The sequence below is a fragment of the Eptesicus fuscus genome, chromosome 7 (genome assembly GCF_027574615.1).
Source record: "Eptesicus fuscus isolate TK198812 chromosome 7, DD_ASM_mEF_20220401, whole genome shotgun sequence".
NCBI classification, from domain to species: Eukaryota; Metazoa; Chordata; class Mammalia; order Chiroptera; family Vespertilionidae; genus Eptesicus; species Eptesicus fuscus.
Window position 1 is genome coordinate 32,322,837 of NC_072479.1, and position 23,471 is coordinate 32,346,307.

At 39.4% G+C, this 23,471-nt stretch overlaps 1 protein-coding gene across 2 annotated transcripts in view; it reads right to left on the minus strand.

Annotated features, from left to right (window-relative positions):
- Positions 1-23,471, minus strand: part of ACSS3 (acyl-CoA synthetase short chain family member 3) — a 178,123-nt gene that overhangs the window by 37,273 nt on the left and 117,379 nt on the right. For both annotated transcript variants that reach the window (XM_008143810.3, XM_054718823.1), the window contains 2 exons: positions 7,370-7,465; positions 3,821-3,884 (listed from right to left, as the gene is read on the minus strand). In XM_008143810.3, the coding sequence (XP_008142032.2) occupies positions 3,821-3,884; positions 7,370-7,465 (160 nt within the window). The remainder of the gene's footprint in view (positions 1-3,820; positions 3,885-7,369; positions 7,466-23,471) is intronic.

The following is a 23,471-nucleotide window of genomic DNA, read 5'->3' on the forward strand; positions in this document are numbered from 1 at the left end:
GATAGGGTGAGGTCTCTGGTTCTGGAGGGAGAGAAAGGCGCGTGCACTGCGGGAGCTGGAGGACCGGGGAAGTCTGTGCCTGGAGAAGTCCGTGGCTGTTGGGGTGGTGTGACCCGTGATTGTGGAAGGGGGTCCTCAGAGCTGCTAACAGGGGGATCTCTAAAAAGCAACCCATTTTGATCTGACGCAGAGGGATAGCCTGGGAATTTCAGGGGTGTGCAGGCTGCTTGGACTTGCCCGCCAGCCTCCGCAAACGGGTATTGAGTGCCAGAGAGAAAGAAAGCTAGAGAGGCCTTAGAGTCCCAGAAGTCAACCCAGAAACACTATCACCCAGGGGCTGAATCACAAATTGACTCTGGTGTAATCCAAAATAAAGGAATACAAGAAATTAAGACACCACCTGCTTAAAAATCAGGACTGGCTTACAACACTGAGGAGCAGTGAAACGCAGGGAACTGCAATACTCTCTGGACTGGGAAACAGGCGTGCCAAACAGAACAAGACAGGAAGTGAATGACCTTCACTACTGCACATTTTATTTATTTTAATTTTATTTTAATTTTTTAATTTTTTTTATTTTCATTTTTTGTACTTAAGAAACTAACTTTTTTCTTTTTTCCTCACTTGATTTTACCTTTTTTATTATTACATTTTTATTTGCAATCAGCATTATTACTACTACTATTTTACTTTTTTTTTAAAGTGTCATTTTATTTTCTCTTTATTTTACTTTGGGATTAGTGTTCTAAATTCTATTTTCATCTTTCCTTTACCAATGTTTTATTCTATCACAATTCTACACTTATGCCATCACTCTCTTCCTAACCTTTCCCCTTTTGGTGTCCTGTTTATCTTAACCCTTTTCTGCTTTAGATTTTCCCTATTCTTTCTGTTTACCCCCTGCTAAAATTTCACCCTACTTATATATCTAATTTCCAATCCCCTGCTCCAAGTCCATACACACCTCTCTCTTCGCTGTCTTAACTAACAAAACAAAAAAATTGTTTTTCTCTCTGTCCTTTTGTTGTTGTTTGCTTGAATGTTGATTATATTGAATTTTTATGCTTTTTTGTGAGATTGTTTTGCTTACTCATTTTTTTTGTTTGGTTTTTTTGTTTGCTTTGTTTTTGTTTGTTTTTTACTTCTGATTTCCCTTGCCTTGCTTGATATTAGTTGGTGTTGCAATTTGTATTAATCTCCAGGTACTTGTTGCTGGCATTTGCTGTGATTAGTGGTTGTTCTATTGGAGTTTTCTCCCCATATATATAGTTTGTTCCCCTTTTCTCTCTTAGTCTCATTCTAGTTTCTCTTATTTTTTTTCTCCTTTTCCCAGTTTCATTTCGACACTCCTTTTTTTTTCTTCTTTCTTTTTACTCTTCTTTCTCTCCTATCCCCTAATTTGCCTTTCTCTGGTGCTCACCTTTATTGGAGGTTATTAATATCATGAATACATCTCTGTTCAGTGCCTGGTGTTTTGTACCTGGTTGTGTTGTATTTTGTGCCTTTAAATCAACACAGGAGAGAGAGAACTACATAACCAGACATCCGGAGAAGAGAGACGATGGGGAGACAAAGAAACAGCCCGCATATGAAAGAAAAGCAGGCATCACCAGGAAATGAAGTAAACGAAAGAGAGGCAAGCAACTTATCAGAGAAAGAATTCAGAGAAATGGTCATAAGATGGCTGAAAAGAATGGAAGACAAATTCGACAATATGAGTAAGAACCAAGAGGAAATGAAGAAGAACCAAGAAGAAATGAAAAATGACATCGCTGCTGTAAAGAACTCAATAGAAAACATCAAGAGTAGACTAGAAGGAGCAGAGGACTGCATCAGTGAGCTAGAAGACAAGATGGAAATAAATACCCAAGTAGAGCAGCTTCTAGAAAAAAAAAATTAAATCAACAAATCAACAAACGACAAGTGTTGGCAAGGATGAGGAGAAAAAGGAACCCTTGTGCACTGCTGGTAGGAATGTAGACTGGTGCAGCCACTGTGGAGAACAGTATCGAGTTTCCTCAAAAAACTAAAAATGGAACTCCCATTTGACCCAGTAATCCCACTCCTAGGAATACATCCTAAGAAACCGGAAACACCAATCATAAAGGGTATATGCACCCCTATGTTCATAGCAGCACAATTTACAATAACTAAGATTTGGAAACAGCCTAGGTGCCCGTCAGCAGATGACTGGATCAGAAAACTGTGGTACATCTACACAATGGAATACTATGCTACCATAAAAAAGAAGGAATTCTTACCATTTGCAGCAACCTGGATGGAATTGGAGAACATTATACTAAGTGAAATAAGCCAGTCAATGAAAGAAAAATACCACATGATCTCACTCATTTATGGATAATAAAGAACATTATAAACTGTTGAACAAAAAGATAGATACAGAGATAGTAAAGCATCAAACAGACTGTCAAATTACAGCTGGAAGGTTAGGGAGAGGAGGAGATAAGAGATCAACTGAAGGACTTGTATGCATGCATGTAAACATAACCAATGGACGCAAAACTCTCGGGGGTGAGGGCATGTATTGGAGTGGGGTGGGGGGGGGGAAATGGTAAAATATGTACACATATATTACCTTAATAAAAAAAAGAAAAAAATCAATAAAGTATATATATTTTTAAAAATCAATAAAAACATATTCTCGGTAGGGATTTAAAAAATTGTTTATAAAGAAAGAAAAGACAATGACACCTTCTGTGTATCTCCCAGCTTAGTCAACTTCTACTTCAGCTTCCATCAGCATTTTAAAGTATTGATTTAATCAAGGCACATTTAAATATTTTCAGATTTTAGCACTTTGTCTATCAAATGAACAATGACAAAAAATTTTAACAGCAAATTATACTTGATGAATCAGTAATTTTATATTATGCTAAGTGTTTGACTCAGTAATTACACTTTTAGAAAACTATTCAATACTATAGTAATTATCAGAAAGGGAGAAAAGGCAACACAAAGATGTTCATTCAGAATTATTTATGAACATAAGTTTTGAAAAAATGACTAAGAGGCTTAGAATGGGGGTAAACAGTTTTAAGCAGAGAAAAAGTTAAAATGCTTATGAAACAGGGTTAAGGAAAAACAGTGATAGACAAGAATAAACCAAATTGGTTCAACAACCTAAAATGTTTGTCAAAAAGAGGAAAGTCATATATATATATATATATATATATATATATATATATATATATAACAATTTTTAGATACAATTTTTAAAGATTGTATCTAAATTTGTTCTAATTTATGGGACTTACATGTATAAATTTTAAATATTGGCACTGTGTATTTTCAAACAGTATTCAAGCTCATTCTGTAACCTCCTCTCTAATAATAACATTCATTGCAAGCATTTCATTTTCTTAAAATTATATATCAACTAGAGCCCCGATGCACAAAAATTCATGAAAGAGTAGGCCTTCCTTCCCGCGGCTGTCAGCACCAGCTTAACTCCGGCACCAGCTTACCTCTGGCACCCGGGCCCCCGGGCCCCCGGGCCCCCGGGCTTCCCTCCTCTGGCCGCCAGCAGGCACTCTGGCTGCTTCCCTTCTCCGGCTGCCCGAAGGCACCCAGGACACGGGCTGGCTTCCCTTGGGCTGCCCGCAGGCACCCAGTACCCTGGCCAGCTTCCCCCAGGCTGCCCACAGGCACCCGGGACCCCAGCCGGCTTCCCTCCAGCCCTGGTTTTGTCAAGAAGGATGTCCGGAATGACGTCCAAAGATATCAGGTCTAATTAGCATATTATCCTTTTATTATTATAGATTCTTGCTCTTTTAAATAGTAGTATTGCAATTTTACTTACTTTACCACAATATTTCCTAAACACCGAGCCTTCAGTTTTTGCATGTTGTCATCCAAAATCATAACTGCAAAATAAAATACAAATAAATACTCTGACTAAAAATGCATGACCTTAAAGCATAAATGTTTCCCTATTTTCTATATTCAATACTCAAAACTGTAGCTTAAAAATAGGCATTTTTTAATTCCTGTAAGACCATCCTATATAATAGCTAATATGCAAATGGTCGTCACACCCTCGCACCCTCACGCCGGGGCCAGGGCACCTGAGGCCACGCCCCCCACCCTGCAGGGTTTGACGGGGGACCTGAGGCTGCGCCAGAGGACCTGAGGCTGCACCCCCCCACCTGGTGGGGCTTGATGGGGGACCTGAGGCTGTGCTCCCTGCCCTGCGGAGCTTGACGGGGTGGGGCCAGCTGGGTCTGGGTCTTGCGTGATTTGGAGGCGCGCAGATGGGCAGGGACTTGACTCTGGGTCCCATGGCGCATCCCAGACTCTGACAGGAGGGAGATTTTCATATACATTTTACTAATTTTCTTTCATCTGTGACACTTCTATTATAGAGAAAGGGCAAATAGTAATATTAAAGTATTTCCTCTAATTAATTCCCTTTTAATGTGCATGAGTTTCATGTACTGGGCCACTAGTTAATATGTATAAGTAAGCGAAAATGTCTCACAAAAAATGTAGAATACATGCTTTTGATTTCTAAAAAGATCATGAATTCTCCTTAGAGTCTTCCATAAAGACATTATATTGCAAACATACTAGTGATTTCATAATCTATGTTCATATCCATTTAAACATATCATTCTATTCTATTAAAAAAACATTAAAAATATGTTCAGCTTTTCGAAAATTAAAGGAAACAAGTAAAGTTTTAAAATATACCAAAAAATATCTTAAGCACTAAAAATAAAGTAATTAAAAGCCTGGAAACCCTATTTTTCTGATGTAAGACTTCTTATCTACTTACAAGCCTTACAGGTCAATTTAACCTTCCCAAATATTATCCCAGTGTTTTCTGTGTTATACTGTTAAAATCATGAATGATTTTAGATCAAAGCATTATCCACTTTCAGTAACCTTAGTAGAACTTGGAAATGAGGATGTATCATCATGTTTTAAGCTTTAATAGATTCTTTATGTAGCTTCATCCATCCAGGTTATCCCACTGAAAGAAGCTATGAGAAAAGAAGGACATTATGCCCAGAAAAAATTAATCACTCCCTTCTTTGTGTGCCCAGAGCACTTTGTTTTAAAATTCCATTCTGACAATTATTAGCAGGGCAGCTATCTGTCTCTCACTAGATTGTGAGTTCATGAAGGGTAGAGGCCAAGCCTAATTCATCTTTGTTTCCCGGAATCCCAGTACAATGGCCGTTTACTATGTGTCCCTGAGCACAGTCTATTATCCCTTCAATTTCCCTATCTAAAAAGTGAGGGTAATTCCTTTCTCATGGTGTTGGTATAAGAATTACTTGGGGGTGGAAATAAAGTGACACACTTGTATAAGATATTCAATGAATGTGAAGTTATGTTATATTATATGGAATGTTTTTCACACACACACACACAAAATGGTATTCTTTTCTTTCTCAAATAAGTGCTGCTTTTTATTCTAATATTGAATGTTACATTATTCTTCTGAATCTTTGAAAAGCCACAAAACATATAAAGATCTTGAGTCATAAAGTCACTATTTCCTTGGTTATAAATATTTTAGTTCTAATGTTTAACCTGTAATGGCTTTCAGACAATAAAAAATGTCTGTACTGAAATTCCATGAGGCATCAAAGCTTAACTCGTCCTTATAACTGGATATGAAAACGGCACTGAAACTACTGAAGGGAAATGTGTTCAACATCTCCCACATCTTCAGTGCCTAAAAATGGCTCAGCACTAAAGCAATTTTTCTGACAAAAGGAGTAGGGATGACAGAACTGTTTAAAGGGAGGATTTCACTAACACTGGATTCGCCTTTCCAAGCCTGGAGAAATCACTGACTTCACAGAATACCTATGTCTGCCCTTTAAAAAAAAAAAAATCTTACGTGTCTTTTTATAAATATACCTGCTGGGTTAAACCAAATGATCCACATTATCTTAACTAGTCATTGTCCTAGGAGGAAAATACAATGTTTTTAGGTTGGAGAAGCAAAAGACAAATATCTCAATTTTATAATTTGCATGCAAATTGGAACTATATGCAGGAATCATACTCTGTCCCACAAAGCTGGGTTTTCCTCACAAATCTATTAAGCTAAATCGTGTGGACTTACGCAAATATCAACTTGGGTGCCTCATTTTCCTTGTCTGGAAAATGAATGTATGAGTCTACATCGAGTCAGCCCACCTGGCTGCTCTGAGATATCGGCACCCTTCCCAGCTTAGACTGCGTGCAGACCTTCCACAGGCGGTCGCTGTGCTAATGCTTCATTGTGCCATCACAGCACAGCAGCCCTCTGAAGCAGGTGGAGTAAGGAAATGGAAGGTTTGAAAAGTTAGATGACGTCCCTAATTATGAAACTAGGGAATGGAGCCCGAGGGAATGTACTGAACTATTATAATCACTACCAACAATTTAACAACAAATACTGAAGGAGATTGTGGATGAAAAGATTTTTGTTTTTGAAGTCCTTAGTCTTTATATTTATTACTAGCCAGAAGGTTCAAAAGCCTTATCATCACTCCTAAATTTTAAAAAAGTAGCATAATGAAAAAAAACTGCAGCTTTTGTAACAAAAACAAGCAAATAAACAAAAATAAGTAAAACACAATGATTTGCATTGTCTTCAGGAGCTAACCGGCTATGTTACCTTTGGAAAGTTGTTTAGTCTTTCTGGGCACCAGTTAGTTCATCTTTAAAATGGTACTAATGTCTCTGACTTAAATATACTTCAGCATGAAATAAAATAATGTATATAAAGTACTGGGTACCTAGCAGGTTTCATAACATAGTAATTTCGCATCCTTATGTTTTTTAATTGGAAACTTATTTTTCAATTACAGTTTATATTCAATATTATTTTTATTAGTTTCAGATGTATAGCATAGTGGTTAGACAATCATATACTTTACAAAGTGTTCCCCTGATATTCCTAATACCCACCTGGCATCATACATGGCTATCAGAATATTACTGACTGTATTCCCTATGCTGTACTTTACATCCCCATGAATATTTTATAACAATCAATTTGTGCATTTTAATCCCTTCATCTTTTTCATCCAGTCTCTCAACCCTCCTCCCTTCTAGCAATTATCAGTCTGTTCTTTGTATCACATCCATATCCTCAACATGCCTTATAAATGATGTTATTTTCTTGGTTAAAATGCCATTTAGAACATGTTATTGGAAGCCTATAATCTTATTTTTTTATCAAATTGGCTAATAAAAATTAAGGCATTCCTTATTAATACAGGTATTCATTCAATCCAATACTTACTAAGCACCTAGCATGTTTCATGCAATATGATTCACGCTATACACAAGAGAGTACCAAATTTATTAACCTCAGATACTTTTAAACATCAGGGTCATTTCTCACCATTGTATCCCGGAACACACTTTCCTGCTTGCCCTGGAGGAGGTGTTTTAGAATTGCCTAATCCAATGCATGACGCTGTAATCGGGGATCCAGTCTCTGGAAAAGGAAATATTTATCGTTTACTGTTTCAACTTGAGATCATGATTTCTTCAGTGTGTTCTCTGTCCTTCTCCACCACGTTTGTCACAGAATTTAAATGCATGAGAAGAAGATCAATACTGCCAACACATTATTTAAAAATGAAAAAATCCAGTAATTTATGCTATAACGACATTTTAAAAACTTGAGGACACATAGAATAACACATAGAATAGTGCTTCTTTTAGGGAAAAGAAAGTCCTCACTAGTGTTTTCGGCTGTGAATGGCAGGCACCAAGAATGGAGACTTGTGTGACTGGGAGAGGTTTACAACACATGTTATAAGTGAAAAGATCTCTAGAAAAGATGCTCTTAACTCATCTAGAGTTATTTTCTCATTTTATCATGGTAACGTGCAACATATTTCTGTTATTTATAGCTTAGTCTCTGGAATAAGTAACCCAACCATTTTTAAAACTATATGAACAATATCATACTCTAATATTTTGAAGAACTACCTTTGCCTGGAGACACTGGCATCTGAAGCTAAATTTACCAATGCTTTATCGAAGTGCTCTGGGTCTGTTTTCCCTGGGCTTCTAGAAGGCCCAAAACATAGAAAGAAAGATATTTACACTATGCTGCTTATTTCAGCAAGACCAGAGACAATTAGCCTGCACTGAAAAGCAAAAATGTTAAATTTCTTTATCTCCAGTGGTAACACTCAGAAAAATAGCAGCTGTTGCATTATAACTTATCTCTGAAAGTGATTAGATTTATGAAAGAGTTCATTTGTTATTATCCTATATAATAAGAGAGGAATATGCTAATTATCTGTCACGCCCTGAGGCGTAATGACCGACTGCATAACGACCAGAACACGGATCTGCAGGAGGGTGGGGCAGTGAACTACAAGCAAGCGGCAGAGAGCTACCGGAGGACGGCAGTAACCTAATGGCGCATGGATTCATGTGCAGGGCTACTAGTTAGTAAATACAAGTTTAAACTTAACAGAATCTTTTAGGTATGAGTTTTGTATCTGTGAAGGGGCAGGATAAGAGGGGATTGATAGAGAAAATTTTCAGAACTACTCACTTAACATTACACACATGCATACACCCCAGGGACTAGTTGCCAACCCAATCAGATCCAAAGTAATCCAAAGTATTAAAAACATCTACCTTCCTAAGTACTCAAAATGTTTTCCTTCCACTATGGACCCTACCATAATTTATCACACCGTTTTATCACACTTTAGAAGTGATGGGAAGAATTTATTACTAGTCTTTACTTTCCGGCATCATTCAGCTTATTATTCACATTTTACGGATGGTGGCTCAGCTGGCATCAATAACAGAAGATGGACTCTTGAACATTAAAACACAGTCCCTAAGTCACAGCCCGGTGCTCATGGTGCTAAGCCATATGGCCACCGCTGAGGGGGAGCAGCAATTACCCAGAGCAGACGTTTTTGATGTTTAACAAAGAATCCTCAAATCTTTTTTCATAGCAAGACAGAAAATGGAAATGTATCTTATGAAATGGGATCCATCCGCCATGCAGCCTCCTGGCCATTCTTCCTCCAGCACAGTCAAAGCAGGGGAGGAGATCCACAGGTTTAGAAGGGTCGACAGCATTTTCCCCTTTGCTTTTTAACAACTAAGTGCTCACCTCAGCTGTCCCCCAAAACTGATGGGAGAGACAACGGCAGCAGTGAGGACAGGAAGCAGCCCTGTGGAGTGAGGTTCTTAAAGGCAGGGGCACAGACAGAGCAGGCGACATAGGAAACAGAGATGCTGGGGCACGTTAGGAAAGGAGATATCCCCTTCAAATGCTACTGTTCCCCCTCCCACCCTTTTGGGAAGCAGCTGCTAACGTAAATCTGCTATTTGAAATCTTGCCCAGCTGGCGTGGCTCAGTGGTTGAGCATCCACCTATGAACCAGGAGGTCACAGTTCGATTCCAGATCAGGGCACATGCCCAGGTTGTGGGCTCGATCCCCAGTGTGGGATGTGCAGGAGGCACCCGGTAATGATTCTCTCTCATCATTGTTGTTTCTATCTCTCTCCTTCCTTCCTCTCTGAAATCAATAAAAATATGTTTTTAAAAAATAATAAAAATAAAGGAAATCTTATCAAGTTTAGTTTATCAACAGGGATACGCCAATCATCTGAATTTCAAACTCACCACATTTCTTAACAATATAAGGCTTCTCAGCAACTTGTCAACAGATGGCTGAAGACCCTACAAAGTACCTTCTAAGGGCTCTAGTTCCTTCCACCTAAAAGAAAAACAAAGAACCACTACATTCAAACTCTAACTGCACCCCACTTCAACTCATCTTACTGTGGATTCCTATACGAGACACCAGCACTCTCCCCTTCCTGTAAGATCAGGGAGTGTGGAAGAGGAGGTAAGAATACAACCTCATCTTAAGTAAGGACATAAGAAAGGATCAGTGAAGCACTGTCTATATTGACTGCCTAAATATGCTAACATTATACACTAGAGGCCCGGTGCATGAAATTCATGCATGGGGGGTGGGGGGGGCCCCCACAGCCCATCCTGCATGCTCTCCAATCTGGGACCCCTCTCACAATCCAGGACTGCTGGCTCCCAACCACTTGCCTGCCTACCTGCCTGATTGCACCTAACCGCTTCTGCCTGCTAGCCTGATCACCAACTCACAACTCCCCTAACTGCTCCCCTACCGGCCCGATTGCCCCTAACTGTCCTCCCCTGCAAGCCTGGTTCCCCCCAACTGCCCTCCCTGGCCTGATTGCCCACAACTGCCCTCCCTTGCAGGCCTGGTCCCTCCCAATTGCCCTCCCCTGCTGGCCATCTTGTGTCCACATGGGGGTAGCCATCTTGTGTGTTGGAGTGATGTTCAATTTGCATATTACCTCTTTATTATATAGGATACTTCCTGAGATTCTTAAGTATCTTTGTACAGTGATTACATATTTATAACCTTTTAACCTTCAGCTGTTTTGTTACAGTTCATAGTTGTAAGACAACTATGAAAAGCATATCTTTAAATGATTATTTTCAATGAATTTTAAGGGCAGTGAAAAGGTTTATCCAGTCAGTTACTTAAACTATATGATATTACTTTATACCTTGAACATTAGCATTTTAAGTATCTCATTAACCTTATTGTGATATTCATTTAGGGGATTAGAAAGAAAAGAAAAACACACACACAGATGGTAGTTACATGAAAAGGATGCAATCAGACAAAGTGAGAGTTCCTAGGACTCTAAGCATAATAAGGAGTCATACTTAGGACAAAAGTGGGATGAGAAAGACCATCATAGTTGTTACAGAAACTTTATGCCTCAGAATTTCCTGAGGCCCCAAAACTGAACCGCCTGTAGGGCCAGCACGCACACGTGTGGGCACAGGCCTCATAACCACCTGGCTCTCAGGCTGGCGCATGTGCAGAATAGGCTCTGGTCAGGGAAAGCCCCAGGCATGCTGCAGCCCTTAACCAAACTCCAAGGGCCTCCTCAAGCCCCGTTTTAAAGATGTCCTAAAACCTCTGCTTCACACCGTCCAGGCTACGATGAACAGGCGGGCAGTTATCCAGGGAGACAGGAAATCCAGGTCTGACACTGCGACAGAGGAACAGCTACTTGAAACAATACAGAGCATTTTCTTTGAAGAAGAGAATACAGGACTACATTTGGAGAAATCTTTTCAAAGACCCCTAACTTAGAAACACACAATGCTTAGCAATTCAACAGCACAATTTCTTTAGATAAGAGACAACCAGGAAGAAGATGGCAGGGAATTGAAGAATGTGAAGGATAAGTTACCTCGGCACATTTATATGCATACTGCATTAGAAGCTAATACAGACACTTCACTTTTTTGTATGAGTCTTTACTGCCTCACTCTACCCTGTTGCATTAGTGAGCTGTTACCTAAATGAATTCTCCTTAACACTTGCCACTCTAAAGCAGGGCTGGGGAACATCCAGCCAGTGGGCCGTGTAAGGCCCAAGAAACCATTTTAGGGTTGAGCTAATTTAATATTTGACCAAATATAGCAGGCTAATTTTTAAGTTGATCATTTTATATGGCCCACAAATGATGTTATGAATATCCAATTGGCCCTTGGTATTAAAAAAACAGTTCCCAACCCCTGCTCTAAAGGAAGGAAAGAGAAGTAATATACATTATATTTTCAAAGAGAAGCTATGCTGTGTACCATGCTAATGTTTGTGTGTTTATGTATGTGTGTATACATGCAAAAACATAGTGAGGCCTAACCTGGTATGTGTAGTTCTTTCAGAGAAGGAGAAGGATGAAATAGACAAGGTACCGCATGAGGGTCTCTGAAGAGAATTAGAAGGGAAGAGAAATCACCCACACTGTGTGTCAGAGGAACAAAAATCCTTGTGACAGAGCGTGAACCCAGTCTCTCACATTTGCAAATGGAAGCAATGGTGGTATGTATCACTTATTAGCAAATATTTATTGAGCAACTATTATAGGTTAGGGGATACATCAATAAACAAAAGTAGGGATCATAATCCCTAGTCTCATGAAGCTTATATTCTAGTTGGAAAGAAAAATAAAAAAGAAACACATATAAAAGTAAAACATAAGGCCTGTTAAAAGGTGATACACATTCATAACATGAAGAAAGCATAGGCAGGGTCTGAGACGTAATGGAGAGATACTGCAAGTTCAGATTGGGCGGCCAGGAAAAACCTCCCTAAGAAGGTGACATTTGAGTAAAGACGGAAAAAATAATAAGGACATGTGTCATTTACATATCTAGGGTCAAAGAATCCAAGAGGAAAGAACCAGAAGTGCAAAGGTCCTGAGATAGGTTTATTCCTAGGAGGTTGGAGAAGTAGTAAGGCAGCCAGTGTGACTGAGGCAGAATAAATGAGGAAAGTATTAATAGAAAAGAAGCTCAGAGAGGTAAATGAGGAGACAGAGCATAACGACAACTTCAGCCTGGCCAGCATGGCTCAGTGGCTGAACCAGGAGGTCACAGTGCAATTCTCAGTCAGGGCACATCCCGGGTTGCAGGCTCAGTCCTCAGTAGGAGGCAACCGATCAATGATTCTCTCTCATCACTGATGTTTCTCTCTCTCTCCCTCTCCCTTCCTCTCTGAAATCAATACAAACATGTTCAAAACAACTACTTCAAAGTCCTTGTAAAACTTTAAGCTTTAAGTCTGGGTGATGCTGCAAGCTAATGAGGGCTTTTGAACAAAATGCTAATGAATCACAACAATGCAAGTAATATTTACTTACACATTTGTACATCATTTAGGTTCTATTAACAAGTTTATTTTATTTGGGGTTTTGAGAGAGATGTATGGGAAGAAGTACATGGGCAGACATAAGCTATATGAGAATAGTTGGTTAATGGTAGAGATTCCTGTGGCTTCCTCAACATCAGGAACCAATTCACAGAAGAATTCACTAGACTTACAGAAATGCTAAGGCCTAGTTGCATGGTATATGGGAAACGGCCCACACAAACCAAAGATGATAACTTTTGTTGTTGCTGTTAATCCTTACCCGAGGATATTTTTCCATTGACTTTTAGAGAGAGTTGAAGGGAGGGGAAGAGACAGAGAGAACATAGGTGAGACACATCAGTTGGTTGCCTCCCGCACCCGCCCTGACCAGGGCCAAGGATGGCGCCTGCAACCTAGGTACATGCCCTTGACTGGAATCGAACCCAGGACCCTTCAGTCCGCAGACCTACGCTCTATCCACTGAGCCAAACCAGCTAGGGCAAGATGATCACTTTTGTTATATAAGTGTTGGTGTGTATACAGATGAATACAACATTTCTGAGTGGCAATTTGTCAATTTAAAAAATCTTTAAAAATGCACATACCCTTTAACCCAGTTGTTCCAGGTAAGGGATATATACAAGGAAATATTTGTAGAAGCTCACAAATATTAAGCAACAAGGACATTCATCATATATTATTTATATTAAAGTTTAGAAGATTATCCAAAAAATATGGAATGGTCTATATCAAGTAGTAATGCAAAGCCATTCAAACACACTAAGATTTATGATTGGAAATAATTCTCACAAAATGTTGTTTAGAAAATTTGTAAAACAGAATACCCAATATCATCTTTTTAAAAAAATACCTGTAATATACACTGAGCAAAAATAAACATCTGGGCAAGACACATTAACATTTTAACAGAAGTTACTTCTGAATGGTGAGCAAAAGGGATATTATGTCGAAGAGTTCAAAAGGTTCCATCCATAACGTAGGAATCTGTCCACAGCGGGGATAAAAGGGGCTGCAATTTGTTTGCTACCCCTCCTAACACACAGGACCCATGTCTTCTCTTTTTTAATATGTGTCACCTTTTGAAGGATCTGACAAATAGAAAAAAAAAAATGGAAATGATACCTTGTTTCTAGGCACAGGCCTTCAGAATTTTAGAACACTGTTTCTGGAACCTCTGAGCAGTATGTAAGATGGCCTCTTACTCTAAATCCTCCAAGATAAAAATGCCACTGGCAGCCCAGCAGGCGTGGCTCAGTGGATGAGCGTCAACTTATGAACCCTGGTAGGGGTTCTATTCCCGGTCAGGGCACATGCCTGGGTTGCGGGCTCTATCCTCAGTGTGAGGCATGCAGGAGGCAGCCAATCAATGATTCTCTCTCATCATTGATGTTTCTAACTCTCTCTCCCTCTCTGAAATCAATAAAAAAAATTTTTTTTAATGCCCTGGGCAGGTGTTTCTATCAACAATCTCCAGCCATCCCCAGGCAGGAGAATGAAGTGATCTTGGACCCACCAGCCCAGCCCATTCATCATTAAGTACCTCTAAGTTGTCTCAACCAACAGCACCCTGAGCACGAACTCCCTGGCTGATCTCTGCCCCTAGCCCTGATACACAAACCATGATATATGGTTGTTGTTTTAAGCCACTAGGTTTTGAATTTTTCTTTTTTACAAAGTAATAGATTCTTAAAACATTCGCCACTAAAAATACTAAAAATCTTTCAAAAGAGAATGAGTGGAATTCTCAAAAAGAATTGTGCACATAATTATATGAAAACATTCTCCTAGCCAGTGACAGTTGGAATCAGATATTGTCTGTGTGCTTGAAAATCACTGTGTCAGCAGGACCAAACACAGTCCAGTCCTGGACATTTCATCCTCAGGAACTGTTTGCTGATAAGTAAATGCATATTTTTACATGATTTTAGGCTCCAGTTCCCATCATTGAGATCAGAATACTTAAAAAAAAAAAAAAAAAAAGCAAATCACAGAATGCAATCCCATAATGAACAAAAGGACAGAAGAAACAGAGGACTCAGGGGAAAAGAAAAATATTGTATGTTACCGCTATACTTCTGTTGCAATCTTTTCTTATTCCAAGAATGATAATTAAAAGTCAGTCCTTCAATACATATTTATTAAATATATTCCACTCAGTGAAAGGCATATTTGGGGGGAAAGGGAGCGTCCAGGGTGAAAAGATATGGTAAACAGAAATAGCAGCACGTGCAAAGGTAGAGAAGTTAGACCATGTAGGGAATGCCTGCACGTTGTTCATCAGAGCAAAGCTTGGGGGTGGTGGGTGGACAAGCGATAATAAGAAACAAATGAGATAGATGAGCAGAGGCAGATCCTGACGTGTTTTCTGTGCAATGTTACGGAATCTGCATAAGTCCAGGAACACTGGGAGACACAGGGGGATTTAGCAGAAGCAATTTGCTCAGAATTGCAATTTACAAAAATCTCTTCAGTAGCAAAGTGGAGCACTGCGCCAACAATCCCAACCTGGAGCAGGGAATCAGTTAGATGTTGCTGCTCTGATGTCCTGGAAGATGAGACTAAATTTGAGGCATACGCAAAAAGCTCTTGGTGATTGTTGGGGGGTGGGGGAAGACAGCCCCAGGATTTGGTTTACAAATAAGAATTAGCACAGAAAGAAGAGTAGGTGTGAGTGAGGGTTAAGAACACGATGGCAGGTTCGCACGTCCAGCTCTGGACATACGCGCTCCTGCGCATCCGGAACCCTGCTGTCCTGCCTCCACTGTGCTTCTAGAAACACTACATTTAAGCAATATGGCTTGAGAAGCTGGTGGCCCATGCAGAGAACTGAAGTCCTGGAAATAAACTAATTCAGCAACCTAGTACCACGGAGGCATATGGATCACAGCATCGTGATGGGCATAGAAGCAATGTGTAAAGAAACCATTCTCTCCACCTCTGAATCTATACAGTGAGCCATAAATAACTTGAATGGTGGTATTGGAAAGAAAGCAGAAAAATGAGACGTACCCGTGAAAGAAAATCAATTTAATCTTTGTGTTCACGAGATGGTAGGATTAAAGTTTAAAATACTTAATTCAAAGCAGCCTACCTTTTCCTACTGGAAGCAGCCCATTAATTCAAACTGTGAGACACTGGTCTTATCCCACACCCTTACCAGCACGCTGCCTCTGACTGTGGAGAAACTCATAAATAACCTGCAGTTGAATTAGATAAGAATACAGAATTAATGAAGGTGTAAGATAAGACATATGGAGAGAGAAGTCTGGACAACACAGAACAATGAGAGTTCCAGTTCTAATCGTAACTAGCTAGTCGACTTTGGGAAATTTATCTGTGATTCCTTTCCTCATCTATAAATTGAACTCTTATGTTCCAAGTTTTCTGGAGTCTGGATTATAGACAGGCCAGGGTGCTAAAACGGCCTTTACATTCATGAAGGGTTATTTATAGAGAGGAAAGGAAAGAAAAACATTTATTGAGTGTTACTGTGCACCAGCAACTCTGCTGCACTGTTTGTATATATTTCACTGCATGTCAAGCGTTCTACAGGCCCCTGTGAAAAAGCCTGAGCAGACCACGGACTTGCCTGTAGCTACAGACCAAGTGATTGAACCAGGATTTAAACACAGTGCTATTAGGGTTCCACATCACTTTTCACTGTCTTTTCACTTTTCCAAGAATCATCATATGTTGTTGTCCAAATAAGAACTAACGGCAAAAGAAGAATCAGGAGCTATATTGTGGGGCCGACAGACCCCCAGTGCAGGAGTTTATATGCAAATTTTCAGACAGTAAGGTTTGTCAAGGAAGGGTTTAAGAACACATTTTCTTGACAAAGATCTACAAACACATGACATATTTCACCTTTCTAGATCAGATTAAGTGTGATTCTTGCCAAGGGCAGATTTAGAATAGATGATATTTCAAAGACCAAACCAACTTTGTATTATTAATCGATTTCCCAGTGTTTAGTATCTTGTCTGATGTAATAATGAGCACAAATAGAGATTCTTAAAAGCAATTCTACCTACCCTAACTGCTTCATGTATAGTAATCACATTTGAAAAATATCTGACTTGAAGTTATTTCTATGTTTAATGCTATAAAGATGAAAATGTCTGATTCAATGACCACTATTTGACTTGGGGCATTATTTTCAGATGGATTAACAATTTGTAAACAGTGATTCACCTTCAAAAGAGAAAGTCTCATCAAGCCTGCCTTATATTTGGCAAAAGATTATTTCCTCTACAAACCAAATTCACATAGTTTACCTCTAAGCTCCTGCTTCTCAAATTATCAGTAAAAATTACCTACTTTAAAGTAAAGACGACTGCTCCAAATGAAAAAAAAAAAAATGTGGTTGCCAGGCAACAAAGATAACATCAGGTTTTTTTTCTCTCTCACCAGATGGATACCGTCAGCATCACTAGCTGAACATTGCTGAGATGGCATTGTGTCCATGTAACTAACTGTTCTTCCCTCAATAACAACTTCTCATGCTAAATTATATACATTTTCTTTTCCATGAATGAAAAAAAATATACACTTCTTTTCGACCATTACATCGAGAAAAGGAAAAATACAGCAGTGATTCATTCCTATTACCGAAGACTGCATTGTACTATTAGAAAGCAGCATGAAGTATACACCGAACAACCCAGTCCATGGGGCAATGGCATTGTCAGTCCAGGCCAACCCAGCCCTTTGATGTCCACAGTGTGCATTTCAGAGTCTGCTTCAACCCATTTGAAAATCTTTGAAAATCCAAAAATGTACTTTAATGAAAACTTTTCACCATAGCCCAAATTTGATGGACTCAGAAATTAAGTAAAACCCAGAAGCAAGGAATGACAACGAGTTGAAAAGTAAAACCTAGGAAGACAGCACTTGATTGAACAAGAAATATTTTACTCCAAGATCTGCTGCCAGAGGAGCACTGGCTAGAGACTACGGGTTCCCTAACCACAGAGTAAAGGTTTTAAATCATTAAAGATTGAGTCTTCAAGGTAATTTCACCAAGAAGATGGTTTCCTCATCGTCTTGTCAGTCATATAGAGCCTCTTATGTGTTCACCCTAGGAAGGAATTTTGCAGGAAAATATAAAGGATTTTGCAGGGGGCACAGCTAAGTATGTATTCATTAGAAGAAAGGCGCTCATAGCTAGCACATAGTTGTAAAATGTTTTTGAAAAGGCAGAAATAACAAGTGTCATTAAGCTTCCGGTGCTGAATTCCAGACATGGAGAAAATTGCCTATTATCAGCTGAACTTAGAACTACAGACTGACAGATTGAAACCTTTCTGCAATAAGTACACCAAATCTGATGCACAAAAGTGGAATGTTAGAGAATGCAAGGGTAACAAAGGAAAAGAATGATTCAGGAAAAAAAAAAAAGTGGCTTTAACTTTGATACCCTACCTATAAAATTTTCAAATCCTGGCTGTATTCACAATTAGTCTGCTTAGAAGGAATGAGACAGTGCTATATTTGAGTCTGCACCATCTCCTATAGAAATCTCTCCCTACGATAATTACCACTAAACTATAGAGACTTATTCCATTTTGTGTTTTTGATTCTTGTAAGTAAAATAAATTACTGTCTTTTTAAAAAATCCTGAGCTAATGGATCTTTCCAGATAAACCAAAGTATGAGGACTAAACTGAGCCAGCCTAACCAATTTTTTAGTTCACATCTATTGTCCCAGTTGTCCTTTCTCAGGAAATAATGTCTTACCAAACTGCAAAAATAAGGATTATCACATCAAGTAACCTTGACACATTTTAATAACACAGTATGAGGATGTGTGTGCTTTGAGGATCAACGATTTTGATTTAAAACTGGCATGATTGAATTTGCTGGAGCCTTTGGGTCCACTTTAATAAAATCCAGAATTATCAGATTCCTCCTCAAAGGAGGAGGATTTAGGCTATATATAGAATATGGCTACTTCGGAACTAGCAATCGCAATTAAAACTGCAGCAGGTCAATCAAACAGGGAGAGAAATACTGTGATTACTGCAAGATGTAGGAACTCAGCAAAGAAGGCTCAAGGCAGATAAAGTAAGATCAATAACTTTAATCGTCACCAGTGTCTCAATCCATTAGGTGACTGTTTTCCCATTGAAATCCCTCCATGGGGTTTTAAAAATTCTGTGAAAAAGTTTAGTCCTCCATTGAAGTGACAGAAACAAAACAAATAAACAAGCCACAAAATCACCCCGTACTGCTCAAGTTGCTGGGCCTAAGGATCCTTGAAACACTTTCAACATAAGCTCTGTATCTTCTCACGGGAACACACAGATGTGCCCTGCCAGCAGGTAGAAAGAATCATGGATTCTTTTGATCGAAACCATTTACCAAGTTGTCCCTTATAAACACCATTATGGAACTTGAATATTCTAACTTTGTAGCTGTTGTCTTTGATTAACTGATAGCAAGTGAAGGAATAAAGTGTTTCTACCTAGAATTAAATAGCATTAAAAAGTGGGAAGTCAGTTCAGATGGTGTGGTGCAGCGGTTGAGCATCGACCCATGAACCACGAGGTCACCAGTTCGATTCCTGGTCAGGGCACATGGCCGGGTTATGGGCTGGGGTGTGCAGGATGATGTTTCTCTCTCATCAATATTTCTATCTCTCTGCCTCTTCCTTCCTCTCTTTCTAAAAATCAATAAAAACATATATATTTTTTAAAAGTGGGATGTCAAACTGTCTTATTACAATCATTTCTAAACCAGTATCATCTATACTAATAAAAAGGTAATATGCTAATTTAGACCAGATAGACCAACGTCATTCCGGACATCTTTCCTGACAAAGCCAGGGGTGTGGCCGGCCTGCAAACGGCCCACAGTTCCTCACACAGGCCTGCCCCATACCCCAGCGGGGACCCCCAACCCCTATTGGGGGCATGGATAGCCTGCAAACCACCACAGCCCCTCACCCAGGCCAGGCCTGCCCCCCAGCAGGGACCCCCCACCCCGATTGGGGGCAGCGTGGCTGGCCTTCAAACCCCTCACCCAGGCTGGCCCCACCCCCCAATGGGGACCCCTTTCCACCCTGATCCAGGGCCCCCTTCAGGGCAGGCAAGCTAGCCCCCACCCATGCACCAGGCCTCTATTCTATGTAATAAAAGGGTAATATGCAATTGACCCTAAAGGCAGAATGACCAGAATGACCGCTGGACTAGTCACTATGAGGTGCACTGACTACCTCATAGTCCCTTTCTCTCGGCCGGCAGACACCAATCACCCGATGGAGAACGGGGAACTGGGGGTGGGTGGAGGTGTGGGGTGGGGCTGACTGCAGCCAGCTGGGAAAGATGGCCCTGATCACAGGTCAGGCCTAGGGACCATACCCGCACACGAATTTCATGTGCCAGGCCTCTGGTGTTGTATAATAAACTGGAGAGGGGAGGGGAGGGGAGGGGAGGGGAGGGGAAGGGAGGGGAGGGGAGGGGAGGGGAGGGGAGGGGAGGGGAGGGGAGGGGAGGGGAGGGGAGGGGGAAAGGAAGAAAGGAAGAAAGAAAGAAAAGAAAGAAAGAGAAAGAAAGAAAGAAAGAAAGAAAGAAAGAAAGAAAGAAAGAAAGAAAACTAAAACCTCGAAAAGGAATGAATTCTAATATGTTTTGGGTTTTAGTAGTCAGTCTCTGAAATTTAGTTTTTTTTTGTACTTGATCATTCACTCATAAGAAAAACAATTCCTTTATAGTCATCTTGAATAAGAAAAAAAATCCTTTTGAAAGACACTGTGCACTGAACTGACATTTTTTTCTTCTAAACCTGTGCTTCCTGTTTGATTTGTGGAAAAGCTGCTCTTAGAACTAAAAATGATCTATAACAGTACACTGCACACCTGAGGATAATGACATTCTGTCCGTTTATTTTTTTGGCATATGAATTGCCATATCTTGATGGAACAATTATCTGTTCTCTTAATTTTCCCTTTTTAAATTATGATTATAGCATCCCTGTTTCTCTATCTTTATGTAAAAAAAAATAAATAAAAAATCTTTTGAATAATCCAGATGCTTTCAATCACCTTATCTATAAGTTACAGTGAAGATTAAACATCTAGGTGAGTGACAACAATTCATCTTTTATCCGGATTCATGAATCAAATAGATAAAACTCACCTTTCTACACATAGCAAGACCAATTTCCTTCATGAGAACATGAAATGCTTACATCATTAGAATCCAAAACAAGGGCTTAACGCTTCAGTAGTGCTGAACTGAGACAATTCTTTATTTAAATGTTCCTATGAAAAATTGATCTGCTCTTGAATTTTCCATGATTAGTTCTCAATTTAGAATCTTAGATCTATTATTCAAATCAGATATCAAAGTTGGTATTAGTGGGCCAAAAGGGGATGTTAGTCACTGGAAATGTGTTGTTGTTAATACAAATTTCACATGTAACAAAACCTACATGGTAATAAAGTGGATTGACTGTGTGTGCCTTCTTATAAACCAAGTCACAGAAACCAATCAATTTTTATTCATACATTTTAGTTACTTAACATATCCTTTACTAATTCCAATTACACATCCAAGTTTCTAAACAGCTCATGTGTACACACATATTAATGTAATCAGAGAGCAAATTCATAAATTATACATCATATGGAAGGCTCATAAAAGTATGCAATTATATTAAAAAATCATTTTCTAAGTCAATAACAAGATAGAGACCTTGTGAAAAACTTGAAATTTGAAATAAAGAAAAGTATTCCATTGGGAAAAGCTTAACATTCCCTCACCTGTTATCCAATTTTTGCTGGAATACCTCTTACAGAAGTGTTCCACCATCTATTTGACGTGTAAAACATTAGGAAAGTCATAAATATGCTAGAAACATTGAATTTTTCTTTCCTTTTCCTAAGAGTTAAGTGTAATCCACAATGTATTTGTCTTTTCCCCCTGGTGGTTTAACATTAAATTAAAGTCACCTTAAGATAAATTTGATATCACCTTAGGAAAGGTGAGTGGTTGCAAATGGTAAACTTCAGTGTCACTCCACCATTATTTACCACAACATACAACTTTGAAAATAATTATTTTTTTCCATGCAAATGAGAAAAGATTCTAACTATATTTTGTTAGTAGCTGACATCTACATCAGCTCCGGGGAATTTCTTTTATAAAGTTCAAAATTACCTAGTTAGCTAGCAAGCTACCTACCTACCTACCTGTCCACATGCATGTATTTGTGTGCTTTAATTGGACACAAAATCAAATGCTGTGCAGTTGAATGGGGGGAGGGAATGGACAGAATCAGTCATTATTAGCAGAGATCCACTCTGTTTTTCACAGTAATGAGCAGCCATTCAAACCTGATTAAAGTGACAGCACACTGACATAATGTGGCTATTAATTCCCTCTGAACAATACATTAAAGAAAAATTTAGAATTCACATGAAACTCAATACCCACCAGGGACCTCATATGCTTGTTTCTCAGGCTTCAGTGAGCTTTTCTGTATGCCTGAATGCCCTAACTACATCTATCTGCACAGGCTGTTATACACAAATCTATCAATAAAAAGTAAAAGAATTATGATTATATTTGTTAATGTGTTGCTTTCCTTCAGCAAGCTTTGGCATAGTCAACTTTCAGGAGGAAAAAATAAAAACAAAAAACCTCTTTGCAAGCATCTGTGTAAAGTCACTTCAGTGTTGGGAACAACACTTCCATTAGACCCAAGGGCAACCATCTCAAAAGTGACAGGATATTGTTCTCTTTCAGCTTAGGGAAATGACGGTTAAACTCTCCTGGTAAGCAGGAGACGCATCAATTCGATAAGCACTCTTCCTTAGAGAGGCAATAATTCTTTACTTGTTTTTATGTGTTTCTATACATAGCATTGTATAGAATTCAATGTTATCTTTTTATTTCCTAAACTAGTAGCCCGTTTGCACGAAGATTCGTGCAATAGACCTTCATTTACCTGGCTGCCTGCACCAGTTTTCTGCCGGCACTGGGGACCCAGGGCTTGGCTGTGGCCACCGCCTTCTGCCTTCTTTCAGGGTCCGGGCTTGGCATTCAATACATTTTTCTGCCTTGAATGCTAAGCAGAAATATTCAATTTTATAGAGCACAAGAAGAGAGCCAGACAACCACAGGCGGTGGCCTTGGGCTCGGCCACACCCAGCGTCCCTGCAACCGATCGCAGGAGCCGACCCCCAGTGGTCTCCTGCGATCGGCGCAGGCTCCCCGCTGGTGCCCGAGGCTGGGAAAGCCTCGGGCGGCTTTCCCAGCCTTGGGCTCCGCCACACCCCAACGTCCCTGCAACAGTTTCCTGTTGGGCGTGGTTGATGGGCGTGGCTTGGGCATATCAAAGGTGCGGTCAATTTGCATATTTGTCTATTATAAGGTAAGATAGTTACAAATTTACATAAGAAGGTCCTCTTTTAGTTAGCAAATCAAACTAAAGGGAATAGAAACTCTTTCTGATTTTCATTTTATTTAAGGGACACCTTTTCTGCTCTGATCATTTATTTTACATTAGATATTACAAAGGACATAGAAAACACACTTTTTTTCCTCAGAGTAATATCCAAGAAGATAATATAAAAGCTAGTTTGTCAGAAGCAGGGTCTAAAATGACAAACACTGAACTTCAGTTTTAGTCACTCACTTGATCTTTAGATTATAAACATTTTTAAAATCAGATGTAATTTTTGCAAAGAAACTTTATTAATGTTTAATCCAAACTTGATATTCTTCCCTAGTTGCT